Below are 16,136 nucleotides of genomic sequence, written 5' to 3' on the forward strand. Positions count from 1 at the left end.
GGAGGGGCCGACAGAGAGAGAGAGAGAGGGGGAGGGGCTGACAGAGAGGGGCCGACAGAGAGAGAGAGGGAGGGAGGGGCCGACAGGGAGGGGGAGGGGCCGTCAGGGAGAGGGGGAGGGGCCGACAGAGAGAGAGAGAGAGGGGGAGAGGGGGAGGGGCCGACAGAGGGGGGGAGGGGCCGACAGAGAGAGAGAGAGAGAGAGAGAGAGGGGGAGGGGCCGAGGGAGCGAGGGTGGGGCCGAGTGAGAGAGTGTACGGTGCAGAGGTTGGGAGAGAGTGAGGCACATAACGCCCAGTGTACAGGCCCAGAGGGAGAGTAGGGGGCTCGCCTGGGACCGAAAACAACCCTGGGGTCCGATTGACCTCCCGCCTCGCTCTCTGGCCCAATGTGCTCAAACCTGCACGAAATTGGACACAATCACACCCCACTCTCTCACCACTCGATGGCATTGCTCCCTGAGCGAGCAGTGAGGGAAATCTGCCACTCCTGGGTGAAATGCAGTGCCCCACAGCCCCCCCCCCACACCATTCTCTCTCTCTCTCACCACAGCCCCCCCCCGCCTCTCTCTCTCCGCCACAGCCCCCAAGCCCTCCCCTCTCCCAAAGGACCGTTTCGCGCGCAGCCCGTTATCGTCACCTGGGACGAGAGACGCGCCTACCTGTCGAGAGGAAGGGGTTGGAGGTCTTCACGCTCTTGGAGACGAGGGCGTCGAGGTCGACCAGGGCCGCGTTGGGACCCAGGAAGGATTCGGGCGTTTTGCGGGCGGGAGGAGTGGGTCTGGAGCCGGGGGTCTCGGGGAGAGACCCCCCGATCGGCGACAGGTCGAACAAGTCCGAGCTCTGGCCGCCCTCGTTGCGCAGGATGGGGACCTCACCCGCCAACAGGTCTGGCTCGTCTGCGGGGAAAAAGAAGAGAGCGATGTCAACACCATGCACAGGAACAGCAGGAGGAGGCCATTCGGCCTGTTACACAGGAACAGGAGGAGGCCCATTCAGCCCCTTCTCGAGCCTGTTACACAGGAACAGGAGGAGGTCCATTCAGCCCCTTCTCGAGCCTGTTACACAGGAACAGGAGGAGGCCCATTCAGCCCCTCGAGCCTGTTACACAGGAACAGGACGAGGCCATTCAGCCCCTCGAGCCTGTTACACAGGAACAGGAGGAGGCCCATTCAGCCCCTTCTCGAGCCTGTTACACAGGAATAGGAGGAGGCCCATTCAGCCCCTTCTCGAGCCTGTTACACAGGAACAGGAGGAGGCCCAGGTGCAGGTGGGGGATGGTGGGGCGAGGAGAGGAATTTCCAGATTTCCACTCCCCTCTGCGGGAGGACGCACTTCCTGATGTCACCCCCGTACGGCGGGGTGATGGGTATAAAGGTCCTGTCACCCACCCACACCCCCTCCCTTGTTCCAAGACCCTGTCCCTCACCACCCTGCCTCCCCCCCACCCCACCACCAGGGGAGATAGTGGCTTTGTGTAGTGACGCGTGACTTCAGTTCACACGGAGAAACGCGTTCTCCTCGGACCAGAGGGGGGGGATCGAATCGAGACGTTCAGAATCGGCGATGGGGGGGCGGGGAGGGGGGTCAATGAGGAGAAACTGTCTCCGGTAGCGGGAGGGTCGGGAACCAGAGGGAGACACAGATTGAGGGCGATCGGGTAAAGGACCAGAGGGGGACAGGGGGTGAGAGAGGGGGAAAGGTTTTGTTTTAAACACAGCGAGTTGTTGTGATCTGGAAGGCGCTGCCCGAAAGGGCGGCGGAAGCAGATTCGATCGGCATTTTCAAAAAGGGGAAATCGGATAAATAATCGAACGGGAACCAATAACAGGGAGAGGGAGAGGGGGAAAGGTTTTGTTTTAAACACAGCGAGTTGTTGTGATCTGGAAGACGCTGCCCAAAAGGGCAGCGGAAGCAGATTCAATCGGCATTTTCAAAAAGGGGAAATCGGATAAATACTCGAAGGGGAAACGTTGACAGGGGAGAGAGAGAGCGTGAAGAGAGGGAGGGGGCTTAATTGGATCGCTCTTCCACAGAGAGGACACGGGAATGAAGGTCTGGATGGCCGCCGGACGGGCCGATTCGGGCACACGGTACAACCCGGCGCTCGGTCGACCAGAGTGGCGCCTGAGGAGGTGGGAAATGGTTCGGTGACATCGTCTCTCTCTCTCTCTCTCAGGGTGGGACGCCGCGTGTCTTTGTTTTTTTCTTCGGGGGAGGGGGCTCTGTCTCCGGGGTGCGCCGCGGCGGTGCGAGGACCCACCTGCTCCGCTCTCCGCCACGGGGGCCCTCAGGGCGTCGAAGTCCGAGAAGTCGTCGTTGGCCGAGGTCAGCGGCGGCGCGAAGGGGTCGAAGGTCGGCTTGGCTGCAAGGGAGAGAGAGAGAGACGAGAGGAGAGGAGGCGTTTTGAGGTCAGACGCGGGGAAACACAGAGCGGGAGGCTGCTTCTTACCCCTCCCCCACCCCCACCCACCCCCGCCTCTCAAAGCTGCACCCACCCCCCCACACGATCTCCCAGAATTCGGCACCGCCCCGTCTCACCATCTACCCCAACCCCTCTCTGTCCTGGGAGTGTTTGATGGGGACAGTGTAGAGGGAGCTTTACTCTGTATCTAACCCCGTGCTGTACCTGTCCTGGGAGTGTTTGATGGGCACAGTGTAGAGGGAGCTTTACTCTGTATCTAACCCCGTGCTGTACCTGTCCTGGGAGTGTTTGATGGGGTCGGTGTAGAGGGAGCTTTACTCTGTATCTAACCCCGTGCTGTACCTGTCCTGGGAGTGTTTGATGGGGACAGTGTAGAGGGAGCTTTACTCTGTATCTAACCCCGTTCTGTACCTGTCCTGGGAGTGTTTGATGGGGACAGTGTAGAGGGAGCTTTACTCTGTATCTAACCCCGTGCTGTACCTGTCCTGGGAGTGTTTGATGGGGACGGTGTAGAGGGAGCTTTACTCTGTATCTAACCCCGTGCTGTCCCTGTCCTGGGAGTGTTTGACGGGGTCGGTGTGGAGGGAGCTTTACTCTGTATCTAACCCCGTGCTGTACCTGTCCTGGGGAGTGTTTGACGGGGTCGGTGTGGAGGGAGCTTTACTCTGTAAAGAGGGTCTCTCCCTCGCCACCCGCGGAAGTCGCGTACCTGTGGGGGGTGAGGTGTCGAGACACTCAGGTCGTGGTACCGGGGCCCAGGGATCAACCGAGGTCACAGGTTGGGGGCCGGGAGGGGGCAGAGGTGCCCAAGACTCGAGAGGCACCGTCATGGCTGGTTGTGAACCTAGAGAGAGAGAGAGAGAGAGAGAAATATACATAAGACAATACAAATGGAAAGGAGTAGGCCATTCGGCCCCTCGAGCCTGCTACCCCCTCCCTTATTCGATAAGATCCGATTGTGGTCTCAGCTCCACTCTCCTGTCTGACCTCCCACCCCCACCATAACCCTCGCCCCCTCCCCCTGTCGATCAGGAACCTGTCTAACTCAGCCTTGAATATATTCAACACCCCGGCCCCCACTGCTCTCTGAGTGGGGGAGGGAGAATTCCACAGACTGACCACCCTCGGAGAGAAGAAATTCCTCCTCGTCTCCGTCTTCAACGAGAGACCCCCTCATTCTGAAACTGTGTCTCCCCCTCCTCCTCGTTCTAGATTCCCCCACGAGGGGGGTAAACATCCCCTCAGCCTCCACCCTCCCCTCAGGATCTGATATGTTTCAATAAGATCCACCTCTCATTCTTCTGAACTCCAATGGGTACAGGGCCCAACCTGCTCAACCTTTCCTCATCGGACAAACCCCCCTTCATCCCGGGAATCAGCCCAGTGAACCTTCTCCGATAGCGAGTCTGTCCCTCTGTAAGTCAGGAGACTGAAACTGTCCACGGCGCTCCAGGTGCGGACTCCCCAGTGCCCTGCACACTCGGAGCGAGACTTCCCGGCTTTTATACCCCACCCCCCTCGCAATAAAGGCCATTTGCCTCCCGAATCACTTGCTGCATCTGGGTACTAACTTTCCCCCGATTCATGTACCAGGACGCCCAGATCCCTCTGCACCGCAGAGCCCTGCAATCTCTCTCCATTTAAATCACATTCTGATCTTCTATTCTTCCTGACAAAGTGCACAGCCTCATATTTCCCCACATTATATCCCATCTGCCCACTCAATTATCTCTATCCTTTTGCAGACTCTTTGTATTCTTATCACAACTTACTCTCTAAGAATCACACAGAGCAGAAGCCCTTCGGCCCATCGAGTCTGCGCCGACACTGTGAGAAACACCTGAACTAGCTCCCTAACCCCATTGACCAGCACTTGGCCCCATAGCCTTGAATGTTGATGAGGTGCCAAGTGCTCATCCAGGTACTTTTTAAAGGATGTGAGGCTAACCCGCCTCCACCACCCTCCCAGGCAGCACATTCCAGACCCTCACCACCCTCTGGGTCAAAAAGTTTTTCCTCACATCCCCCCCTAAACCTCCTGCCCCTCACCTTGAACTTGTGTCCCCCTCGTGACTGACCCTTCAACTAAGGGGTACAGCTGCTCCCTATCCACCCTGTCCATGCCCCTCATAATCTTGTACACCTCGATCAGGTCGCCCCTCAGTCTTCTCTGCTCCAACGAAAACAACCCAAGTCTATCCAACCTCTCTTCATAACTTAAATGTTTCATCCCAGGCAACATCCTGGTGAATCTCCTCTGCACCCCCTCCAGTGCAATCACATCCTTCCTATAATGTGGCGACCAGAACTGCATACAGTACTCCAGCTGTGGCCTCACCAAGGTTCTATACAACTCCAACATGACCTCCCTACTTTTGCAATCTATGCCTCCATTGATAAAGGCAAGTGTCCCATATGCCTTTTTCACCACCCCACTAACATGCCCCTCCGCCTTCAGAGATCTATGGACACACACGCCAAGGTCCCTTTGTTCCTCAGAACTTCCTAGTGTCATGCCGTTCATTGAATACTTCCTTGTCAAATTACTCCTTCCAAAGTGTATCACCTCACACTTTTCAGGGTTAAATTCCATCTGCCACTTATCTGCCCATTTGACCATCCCGTCTATATCTTCCTGTAGCCCAAGACACTCAACTCACTGTTAACCACCCGGCCAATCTTTGTGTCATCCACAAACTTACTAATCCTAATTCTGTCATCACCCTCTGTCTCCTACAACTAAGCCAATTTTGAATCCACCTTATCATATTCCCCTGTATCCCATGTGCATTTGCCTTCTTTATAAGTCTCCCATGTGGGACCTTGTCTAAGGCTTTGCTGAAATCCATATAAACTACATCAACTGTACTACCCTCATCTACACACCTGGTCACCTCCTCAAAAAATTCAATCAAATTTGTTAGGCATGACCTCCCTCTGACAAAGCCATGCTGACTATCCCTGATCAAACCTTGCCTCTCCAAGTGGAGATGGATTCTCTCCTTCAGAACTTTCTCCGACAGTTTGCCTACCACTGACGTGAGACTCACTGGGGCCTGTAGTTCCCTGGCTTATCTGTACAACCCTTCTTAAATAGCGGAACCACATTAGCTGTTCTCCAGTCCACAAACTTACTAATCCTACCCCCCAACATAGTCATCTACGTCGTTTACATAAGTGACGAATAATAGGGGACTGAGCACAGATCCATGTGGTACGCCACTGGACACTGGCTTCCAGTCACTAAAGCAGCCTTCTGTCATCACCCTCTGTCTCCAACAACTAAGCCAATTTTGAATCCACCTTATCAAATTACCCTGTATCCCATGTGCATTTGCCTTCTTTATAAGTCTCCCATGTGGGACCTTGTCAAAGGCTTTGCTGAAATCCATACAAACTACATCAACCGCACTACCCTCATCTACACACCAGTTGAGGTAAGAGCAGGAAAACCAGCTCCCAATTGGAATTATATAATGCTGGGTCAGCGACAGGAGGGGGAGAATAGCCCCCAGGAGTACAGCGAGCGACTATCAGGGGTATTCAGGACAGGATAGCCCCTCTAAGGATGATGCTCCATTTCTGAAGATCTTCAAAGATGGGCTCTCCATAAAAAAACACCAGGATGTTTTCACAATGGAGCGGGGGGTGGGGTTCGGGGTACGATTTTTACCAGAAGCCCCTCACACCCCCAGCCCCTGCAGCCCCCTCAGCTACAGGAGCACCACCCGAGCCTCGCCCTGACCCCACCCCCCAGTCCCGAGAGGCCCCTCACCCAGTATGTCCCAGGTATCGGAGATGCCAGCCGCAACGCTGCCGCCATGTTGCGGCGCCCAGCCCTCGCTGTCGGGCTGGGCCGCCAGGAGCGGCTGGGGGGCGGCGCTGCCCCAAGGGTCGGGCGCCACGGGCGTCGTCACCGTCGTTGGTGTCGCGGCTCCCCAGGGGTCGGCGGCGGCGGCGGGGAGAGCCGGCGGGTGGTGGCCGGGGAGGGCGGCGGCGGCGGCAGCAGCAGCAGGTTCGCAGGGCACCGCGCCCCAGGGGTCGTTGGAGGCCACAGGAGCCGAGGCGGCGAAGACGTCAGCCAGGTCCATCAGGGAGGGCTGCAAAAGACGGAGAGAAAGAGAAGAGAGAGGGAGGGGGAGTGGGCGTTAGACAAGTCAACAATCATCTCACTAGTACTGGCACCGGGGGGCGGGGGGAGTGTCGGCCTGGATTGTGGAGCTCAAATCCTAGAGTATATACATCTCCCTCCGACAGTGCAGCACTCCCTCAGTACTGGCACCGAGCGGGGGTGGGTGGGGGGGGTAGGCCGACAGGTGTGGGGGAGGGGGAGGGGAGAACGGCAGGGGAGGGGAGGCCGGCGGGGGAGGGGGGAGGGGGAGGGGACGGCGGCGGGGGAGGGGAGGGGGATGGGAGGCCGGCGGGTGTGGGGGAGGGGGTCGGGAGGGGAGGGGAGGCCACAGTAATTCAGGAGGGACTCACCTCACCGGAATCGGGCAGCAGGACGTTCTGTTTCTGACTCTCCTCGATGGCCATCTGGAGCCGCAGGTCGTCCCCTCTCCGGAGTCGTTCCTCCTGCGCGGAGAGGACGGGAGAGAGTGAGAAACGCCCCTGCATTCCTCACCCCGCCTAGTGACCCATTGCTCCCCGTCCCCAAACCCCAGCTCCCCACCCCCACCACCCCCCCAACACCCCTCATCCCGGGCTCCACCCCCCTCAGTCCCTCTGCACCTCCTCCGGCGAGTTGGTCCTCATGAGGAGGGGTTTGGCCACGGGCTGGAGTTCAACCCTCAGCTCACTCGAGGGTGGACAGGTCGTGAGGGTCCTCCTGAGGCATCACAGCGGCACCGGGACCCACCTTCGCCTCCCACTCCCCCCTGCCCAGGGTCCCAGAGACTTTCACGTCCGCCTCCGACTGGCCTGCGGGATGAGGGAGAGAGAGGCGGGCGGGCGGGAGATGACGGACAAATTCGACGGCGGGGGACGCTGAACAGAGCAAAGAGAGGCAGCGTGGGAGAGAGAGAGAGAGAGAGAGAGAGAGAGAGAGAGACAGAGAGAGAGAGAGAGAGAGACAGAGAGACAGAGAGAGAGAGAGAGAGAGAGAGAGAGAGCGCGAGAGCGGCGGGCAGGGAGAGCGGGAACGCGAGAGCGGCGGGCAGGGAGAGCGGGAACGCGAGAGCGGCGGGCAGGGAGAGCGGGAACGCGAGAGCGGCGGGCAGGGAGAGCGGGAACGCGAGAGCGGCGGGCAGGGAGAGCGGGAACGCGAGAGCGGCGGGCAGGGAGAGCGGGAACGCGAGAGCGGCGGGCAGGGAGAGCGGGAACGCGAGAGCGGCGGGCAGGGAGAGCGGGAACGCGAGAGCGGCGGGCAGGGAGAGCGGGAACGCGAGAGCGGCGGGCAGGGAGAGCGGGAACGGGAGAGCGGGAACGCGAGAGCGGCGGGCAGGGAGAGCGGGAACGCGAGAGCGGCGGGCAGGGAGAGCGGGAACGCGAGAGCGGCGGGCAGGGAGAGCGGGAGCCCGAGAGCGGCCGGCAGGGAGAGCGGGAGCCCGAGAGCGGCCGGCAGGGAGAGCGGGAGCGCGAGAGCGGCGGGCAGGGAGAGAGAGCGGGAGCGGCGGGCAGGGAGAGAGAGCGGGAGCGGCGGGCAGGGAGAGAGAGCGGGAGCGCGAGCGGCGGGCAGGGAGAGGGAGCGCGAGCGGCGGGCAGGGAGAGAGAGCGGGAGCGCGAGCGGCGGGCAGGGGGAGAGAGAGCGAGCGGCGGGCAGGGAGGGAGAGCGGGAGCGCGAGCGGCGGGCAGGGAGAGAGAGAGCGAGCGGCGGGCAGGGAGACAGGGAGGGCGGGAGAGAGTGGGAGTTGTGGTCAGGAGGGAGCGGTCGAGGCCCTGTCGCACATTCGGGCGCTCCCGGGCGTGTCAGGCTGTCCAGAGTGAGCTCGGCCGGCGATGGCGGGCGCTGCCTCATCGTGTTCACTACCTTATCGTGTTCCTCTTTGCTTAAGCTGAGTGCGAGCTGCATCTGTAAATCCTCACCGGGAACCGGAGGCGATCGCTGCAGCAAAGAGAGGGAGGGCCGTTAATGTGGGGGGAAAACTCGCTGCGGCTCACAGACCACTCCCCCCACTCGCCTCCGGCACCCCCCCAACGTCCTCCCCACCCCCCCCACTCCCCTCAACGCCAGCCCCTCCCCAGAGCCCCGCCCGGCACGTCTCAACGCAGCCCCTAGTGACCCCCCCACCCCGTCAAATTCACCCCCAGCCAAAACCCTTACATCCAACCCTCCCTTAAAACCCGCCCCACCCCCTCTCGACTCCCCTCCCCCGTCAAACTCACCTCCCTCATCCTCGCCCTGCTCCAGTCCCACCGCACACACCCATCCCCACCCCCACCCCCCTCCCCACAGCCCTGCCTCTTGCCGGTGTCTGTCGGTCGGTAAGGGCCACGTCGTGTCACCCTTCCCTCCCTCCCTGTCCCTGCACTCCCCCCGCCCCCCGCTCCCCCCGGCGATACCTGTTGGGCTTCCTCCTTGCTCATCGCCAGGGCCAGCTGCAGCTGCAACTCTTCTTCGCCGGTGCTCTGGGGCCAGGCCTGTTCAATCTCAGGGGGGCTGTGCAGCGAGGAGGAGGCGGGTGCCGAGGCTGGGGCTGAGGCGACTGCAGGAGACAGGCAGAAGAACACACACTCACGCACACACACACACAAAATCAAACACACACAAAATCAAACACACACAAAATCAAACACACACAAAATCAAACACACACAAAATCAAACACACACACACACACACAGACAGACACACACACAGACAGACACACACACGCACACAGACACACACACGCACACAGACACACACACGCACACAGACACACACACGCACACAGACACACACACGCACACAGACACACGCACACAGACACACGCACACAGACACAGACGCACAGACACAGACGCACAGACACAGACAGACACACAGACACACACAGACACACACACAATCAAATGCACACACAGACACAGACACACACAATCAAATGCACACACAGACACACACACAATCAAATGCACACACAGACACAGACACACACAGACACACACACAATCAAATGCACACACAGACACACACACACACACAGACACAGACAATCAGACACACACACACACACAGACACAGACACAGACACACACACACACACAGACACAGACACAGACACACACACAATCAAATGCACACACACACACAGACAGACAGACACAGACACACACACAGACACACACAGACAATCAGACGCACACACACACACACAATCAGACGCACGCACACAGACAGATAGACACGTCAGGTAACGAACAAACCCTTACAAAAGCAGCAAGTGTTAACAGAGTAAAACGTCCCCAAGGCACTTTGCATGAGTGATAATTACTACCATCTAGAAGGACAAGGGCAGCAGACACATGGGAACACCACCACCTGGAAGTTCCCCTCCAAACCATTCACCATCCGGACTTGGAAATATATCGGCCGTTCCTTCACTGTCACTGGGTCAAAATCCTAGAACACCCTCCCTAACAGCGCCGTGGGTGTACCTACACCACACGGACAAAATCCTGGAACTCCCTCTCTAACAGCGCCGTGGGTGTACCTACACCACACGGACAAAATCCTGGAACTCCCTCCCTAACAGCGCCGTGGGTGTACCTACACCACAGGGACAAAATCCTGGAACTCCCTCCCTAACAGCGCCGTGGGGGCACCTACACCACACGGACAAAATCCTGGAACTCCCTCCCTAACAGCGCCGTGGGTGTACCTACACCACACGGACAAAATCCTGGAACTCCCTCCCTAACAGCGCCGTGGGTGTACCTACACCACAGGGACAAAATCCTGGAACTCCCTCCCTAACAGCGCCGTGGGGGCACCTACACCACACGGACAAAATCCTGGAACTCCCTCCCTAACAGCGCCGTGGGTGTACCTACACCACAGGGGGACTGCAGCGGTTCAAGAAGGCAGCTCACCCCCACCTTCTCAAGGGGCAATTAGGGATGGGCAATAAATGCTGGGCCCGGCCAGAGACGCCCACATCCCCGTGAATGAATAAAAATAAGACATGCCAATGAAAACACGGAGACTGACCCCACAACAGGGGAGGAGATATTTAGAACAGTGATCAAAAGCTCCATCAGAGAGGGAGGTTTAATGGGGAGTCTTAAAACAGAGCAGGAGAGGAGAGGGCTGGGGGGAGAGCAGAGGGCTTGATGGAGGGGAAGAGGAGAGGGTTTTGGGGGGGGGGAAGAGGAGAGAGCTTTGGGAGGAGGGGAAGAGGAGAGGGCTTTGGGGGGAGGGGAAGAGGAGGGGGCTTTGGGGGGGAGGGGAAGAGGAGAGGGCTTTGGGGGGAGGGGAAGGGGAGGGGGCTTTGGGGGGGAGGGGAAGGGGAGGGGGCTTTGGGGGGGAGGGGAAGGGGAGGGGGCTTTGGGGAAGGAGGGGAAGAGGAGGGGGCTTTGGGAGGGGAGAGAGAGACAGAGAGAGAGACAGAGAGAGAGAGAGAGACACAGAGAGAGAGAGAGAGAGAGAGAGAGAGACAGAGAGAGAGAGAGAGAGACACAGAGAGAGAGAGAGAGAGAGAGAGAGAGAGACAGAGAGAGACACAGAGAGAGAGAGAGAGAGAGAGAGAGACACAGAGAGAGAGAGAGAGAGAGAGAGAGAGACACACAGAGAGAGAGAGAGACACACAGAGAGAGAGACACACAGAGAGAGAGACACACAGAGAGAGAGAGAGAGAGACACACAGAGAGAGAGAGAGACACACACAGAGAGAGAGAGACACACACAGAGAGAGAGAGACACACACAGAGAGAGAGAGAGAGAGACAGACACAGAGAGAGAGAGAGAGAGAGAGAGAGAGACAGAGAGAGAGAGAGACACAGAGAGAGAGAGAGAGAGAGAGAGACAGACACAGAGAGAGAGAGAGAGAGAGAGAGAGAGAGAGAGACACAGAGAGAGACAGAGAGAGAGAGAGACACAGAGAGAGACACAGAGAGAGAGAGAGAGAGAGAGAGAGACCCTGTGTCAGGGAGGGGGGAACACTCCGGGTTTATGTCGGGGGGTGCAGACAGACAGTACAGTGGAGCTGTGACCACGATCGGACGGGACAGGATGGGATTGAGTGGGGTGGGGGGGGGAGACCACTCCTGTTCTCGCCGCTCTCCCAGTGAGCGACCTCTGCACCGTGAGGGTGGCTGCGTCACAGGGTGCCACCTCACCCTGGCGATCAGCTCTGCGGGGGGGGGGGGGGGGGGGGAAGGGCCACGTTGGAAAATTCCTCGCCCGGTTCCCTTTATCGAGGGGCAGGGCAGAGCGAAGAGCGAGCGCGCCCAGCTCGAGTCACAGGTTCACTCTTTATCAGCCCAGCGTGATAAAGGGAATTGCACACTCAGCGGGTCAGAGTCACGGGCTCCACAATCACAGCAGATGTTTACAGCTGAAACCTCGAGGCCTGGGGCGGGACAGGGGGGAGGAGGGGGGGGGGAACCTGTATCCACTCAATTTTACACGTGCTGGGTCAGGGAGGATGACCTCTGTCGAACCCCGTCTCCCTCAATCCCCACCTACCCCACCTTCTCCCCCTCTCCCTCAATCCCCACCTACCCACCTTCTCCCCGTCTCCCCTCAATCCCCACCTACCCACCTTCTCCCCGTCTCCCTCAATCCCCACCTACCCACCTTCTCCCCCTCTCCCTCAATCCCCACCTACCCACCTTCTCCCCGTCTCCCTCAATCCCCACCTACCCACCTTCTCCCCGTCTCCCTCAATCCCCACCTACCCACCTTCTCCCCGTCTCCCTCAATCCCCACCTACCCACCTTCTCCCCGTCTCCCTCAATCCCCACCTACCCACCTTCTCCCCGTCTCCCTCAATCCGCCACCTACCCACCTTCTCCCCGTCTCCCTCAATCCCCACCTACCCACCTTCTCCCCGTCTCCCTCAATCCCCACCTACCCACCTTCTCCCCGTCTCCCTCAATCCCCACTGACCCACCTTCTCCCCGTCTCCCTCAATCCCCACCTACCCACCTTCTCCCCGTCTCCCTCAATCGCCACCTACCCACCTTCTCCCCGTCTCCCTCAATCCCCACCTACCCACCTTCTCCCCGTCTCCCTCAATCCCCACCTACCCACCTTCTCCCCGTCTCCCTCAATCCCCCACCTACCCACCTTCTCCCCGTCTCCCTCAATCCCCACCTTCTCCCCGTCTCCCTCAATCCCCCACCTACCCACCTTCTCCCCGTCTCCCTCAATCCCCACCTACCCACCTTCTCCCCGTCTCCCTCAATCCCCACCTTCTCCCCGTCTCCCTCAATCCCCGCCTACCCACCTTCTCCCCGTCTCCCTCAATCCCCACCTACCCACCTTCTCCCCGTCTCCCTCAATCCCCACCTTCTCCCCCGTCTCCCTCAATCCCCACCTAACCCACCTTCTCCCTGTCTCCCTCAATCCCCACCTACCCACCATCTCCCCGTCTCCCTCAATCCCCACCTACCCACCTTCTCCCCGTCTCCCTCAATCCCCACCTACCCACCTTCTCCCCGTCTCCCTCAATCCCCACCTACCCACCTTCTCCCTGTCTCCCTCATTCCCGACCTACCCACCTTCTGCCTGTCTCCCTCAATCCCCACCTACCCACCTTCTCCCCCGTCTCCCTCAATCCCCACCTACCCACCTTCTCCCCCGTCTCCCTCAATCCCCACCTACCCACCTGCTCCTGTGCATAGTTCCAGTCTCTGTCTCCCTCGGTTAGACCACACTCGGAGCACCGTGCACAGTTCCGGTCTCCGTATCCCCCAGTTAGACTACAATCGGAGCACCGTGCACAGTTCCGGTCTCCGTATTATAAAGAGGGGATAGAGGCACTGATGACATCGGAACCGAGAGGTTATAACTATCGGGAAAGACTGAATAGGCCGGGCTCTTTTCTCTGGAAAAGAGAAGGCTGAGGGGGTGGGGGGGGTGACCCGATCGAGATCTTTAAGATGACGAAAGGCGTTTCGATCGGGTCGACGTAGAGAAGATGTTTCCAATTGCGGGGGAGGCCAGAGCTAGGGGTTGGGGAGGGCCACATCTATCTATACCTACCCTAACATTCTTCCCTCCATAGATGCTGTTGGACCTGAGCTCCGGAGATTATCAACCCAATTTTACTCAGCCTCTCGCCGTAGGATAACTCCCTCACCCCCTGGTGACCAATCTGGTGAACCTTGTCTCTGCCGCCTCCAATGCAAGTGCGTCCTTCCTTAAACGCGGAGACCAAAACTGCGCCCAGCGTTCCAGATGCGATCTCGCCAAAACCCCCCGTCCGATTGTAACAAGGCTTCTTTTCTCCTTGTGCTCCGGCACCCTTTACAATAAAGGCCCCACTCGCCATCTTCCTTCCCAGTTGCTGGCTGCACCCGCACGCTAATTTGCTACAGGCCTCGTACCAACGCTGCCAAGTCTCCGGCAACACCAACGCCGACCAGCTTCACACAACCGCTTTTCTACTCTCGCGACCCGAGCGAATGACTTCACACCATCCCCCCCCCCCACGTCACACCAGGCGCCCGCTCACCTTACCCATCTCTACCTCTCCGCAGCCTCTTTGTGTCCTCCTTGCCGCTTACCTTCCCGCCCAGCTCGGTACCCTGTCAGCCGACTTTGGTACGTTGCCCTCCGCCTCTTCCGTCTAACTCGTTGAAATTATCGGTTGTAAGAAGCTGAGGACCCAACACTGATCCGTGTGGCGCTCCACTAGTCACTGCCAGCCGATCTGAAAGAGCCCTTGTTTGTGCCCGCTCCCAGTTCTCTATCCATTAACCAATCCTCTATCCATGCTAACGTACTACCCCCAATTCCATGACCTAGCCTACAAACCTTTTGTGCAGCAGCATATTTGAACGCCCTTTGGAAAACTAGGTATACTACATCGACTGGTTCCCCTTTACCTACCCTCCTAGTTACAGCCTCAAGAAATTCTAGTTTGTCAAACCAAGGAGGATCATCCATTACTGTTCAAGTTTCTCGTTCCCCTTTTTGTGAAACCGAAATAGCCTTTGTCCGATTAGACTGTGATTTTTTAAGTGCCTTGCTCAGACGATACGCAAGGGTTTTGATGGGACAGTTAGGGGATTAGAGGGATGGTCATTCGATGGGAGGGTTAGGGGTTAGAGGGATGGTCTTCGATGGGAGAGTTAGGGGATTAGAGGGATGGTCTTCGATGGGAGGGTTAGGGGATTAGAGGCATGGTCTTCGATGGGAGAGTTAGGGGGTTGGTCTTCGATGGGAGAGTTGGGGGATTAGAGGGATGGGACTTCAATGGGAGAGTTAGGGGATTAGAGCGATGGTCTTCGATGGGGGAGTTAGGGGGATTAGAGGGATGGTCATTCGATGGGAGGGTGAGGGGATTAGAGGGATGGTCTTCGATGGGAGAGTTAGGGGATTAGAGGGATGGTCTTCGATGGGAGAGTTAGGGGATTAGAGGGAGGGTCTTCGATGGGAGGGTTAGGGGATGAGCGGGATGGTCTTCGATGGGAGAGTTAGGGATTAGAGGGTTGGTCTTCAATGGGGGTGTTAGGGGATTAGAGGGATGGGTCTTCGATGGGAGGGTTAGGGGATTAGAGGGATGGTCTCCGATGGGAGAGTTAGGGGGTTGGGGGAATGGTCTTTGATGGGAGGTTTAAGGGATTAGAGGGATGGTCTTCGATGGGAGAGTTAGGGGGATTAGAGGGATGGTCTTCGATGGGGGAGTTAGGGGTTGGGGGAATGGTCTTTGATGCGAGAGTTAAGGGATTAGAGGGATGGTCTTCGATGGGAGAGTTAGGGGATTAGAGGGGTGGGTCTTTGATGGGAGAGTTAGGGGATTAGAGGGATGGTCTTCGATGGGAGAGTTAGGGGATTAGAGGGATGGTCTTCGATGGGAGGGTTAGGGTATTAGAGGGATGGTCTTCGTTGGGAGGGTTAGGGGATTAGAGGGATGGTCTTCGTTGGGAGAGTTGGGGGCACCCTCACCTGTGGAGACCTGTGCCAGCTTCTCCTTGGTCTTGAGTGCGTGCGCCCGCTCCTCCTTGAGCTTCTCGTCGTCCTTGAGGAGCGCCACCAGCTGCTTGGCCTTCTCGCGGACGTTCAGCCCCTGGTCCTTGCCGTCGCGGTCCACGTACTGGAAGTCGCGGAGGGTCTGCACGGCGTAGATGTTCTCGCGGCACTGCTGGGCCACCCGCTCGGAGCCCGTCTTGACCAGGTACTCGGCCAGGGTGAGGGCCTTGTAGACGTGGCGCCAGTTCTTGCCGTGGTCGTTGAGCCGACGCCAGAGCATGCCCATGATCTCGGAGAAGGCCACAACGTTGTAGGTGAGGTCGGCGATCTCGCACATCAGCGAGCTGGAGGGCCCCCAGGGGTCGTTGGAGGTCGCCTCGCGAACTTTGATCTCCGCCTCCGAGTAGTTGTGGACAATGTTCTTGACCTGGCGGCGCAGGACGAGGTCGACATGGTCCCTTGTCCCGGGAGCGAAGGAACGAGACAGAGGAGGGGGAAACGGGAATAGGGGGCTCGATGGCTGTCTCTCTCTCTCTCTCTCTCTCCTCCCTTCCTCCGCCTCTGAATGCCTCTCCCCCCTCTCACACTGGTTAGAGGTGACGAGGGGAGAGAGAGAGAGAGAGAGAGAGAGAGAGAGAGAGCGAGAGCGCGCG

The 16,136-nt window shown here is 58.6% G+C and overlaps 1 protein-coding gene across 1 annotated transcript; it reads right to left on the bottom strand.

Annotated features, from left to right (window-relative positions):
* Window positions 1-660: 660 nt before the first annotated feature.
* LOC144678463 (epsin-1-like) lies at window positions 661-16,015 on the bottom strand (the record flags this gene model as incomplete). The annotated part of the gene is made up of 8 exons (XM_078538234.1): window positions 15,460-16,015; window positions 8,925-9,067; window positions 8,392-8,466; window positions 6,906-6,998; window positions 6,199-6,523; window positions 3,133-3,267; window positions 2,262-2,363; window positions 661-897 (listed from the first exon to the last, which is right to left on the bottom strand). Coding segments are annotated over exons 1-8 (1,471 nt in total), but the record flags the coding sequence as incomplete, so codon positions are not given.
* Window positions 16,016-16,136: the final 121 nt, after the last annotated feature.

The sequence above is a fragment of the Cetorhinus maximus genome, unplaced genomic scaffold, assembly GCF_964194155.1.
Source record: "Cetorhinus maximus unplaced genomic scaffold, sCetMax3.hap1.1 HAP1_SCAFFOLD_4333, whole genome shotgun sequence".
Taxonomy (NCBI): domain Eukaryota; kingdom Metazoa; phylum Chordata; class Chondrichthyes; order Lamniformes; family Cetorhinidae; genus Cetorhinus; species Cetorhinus maximus.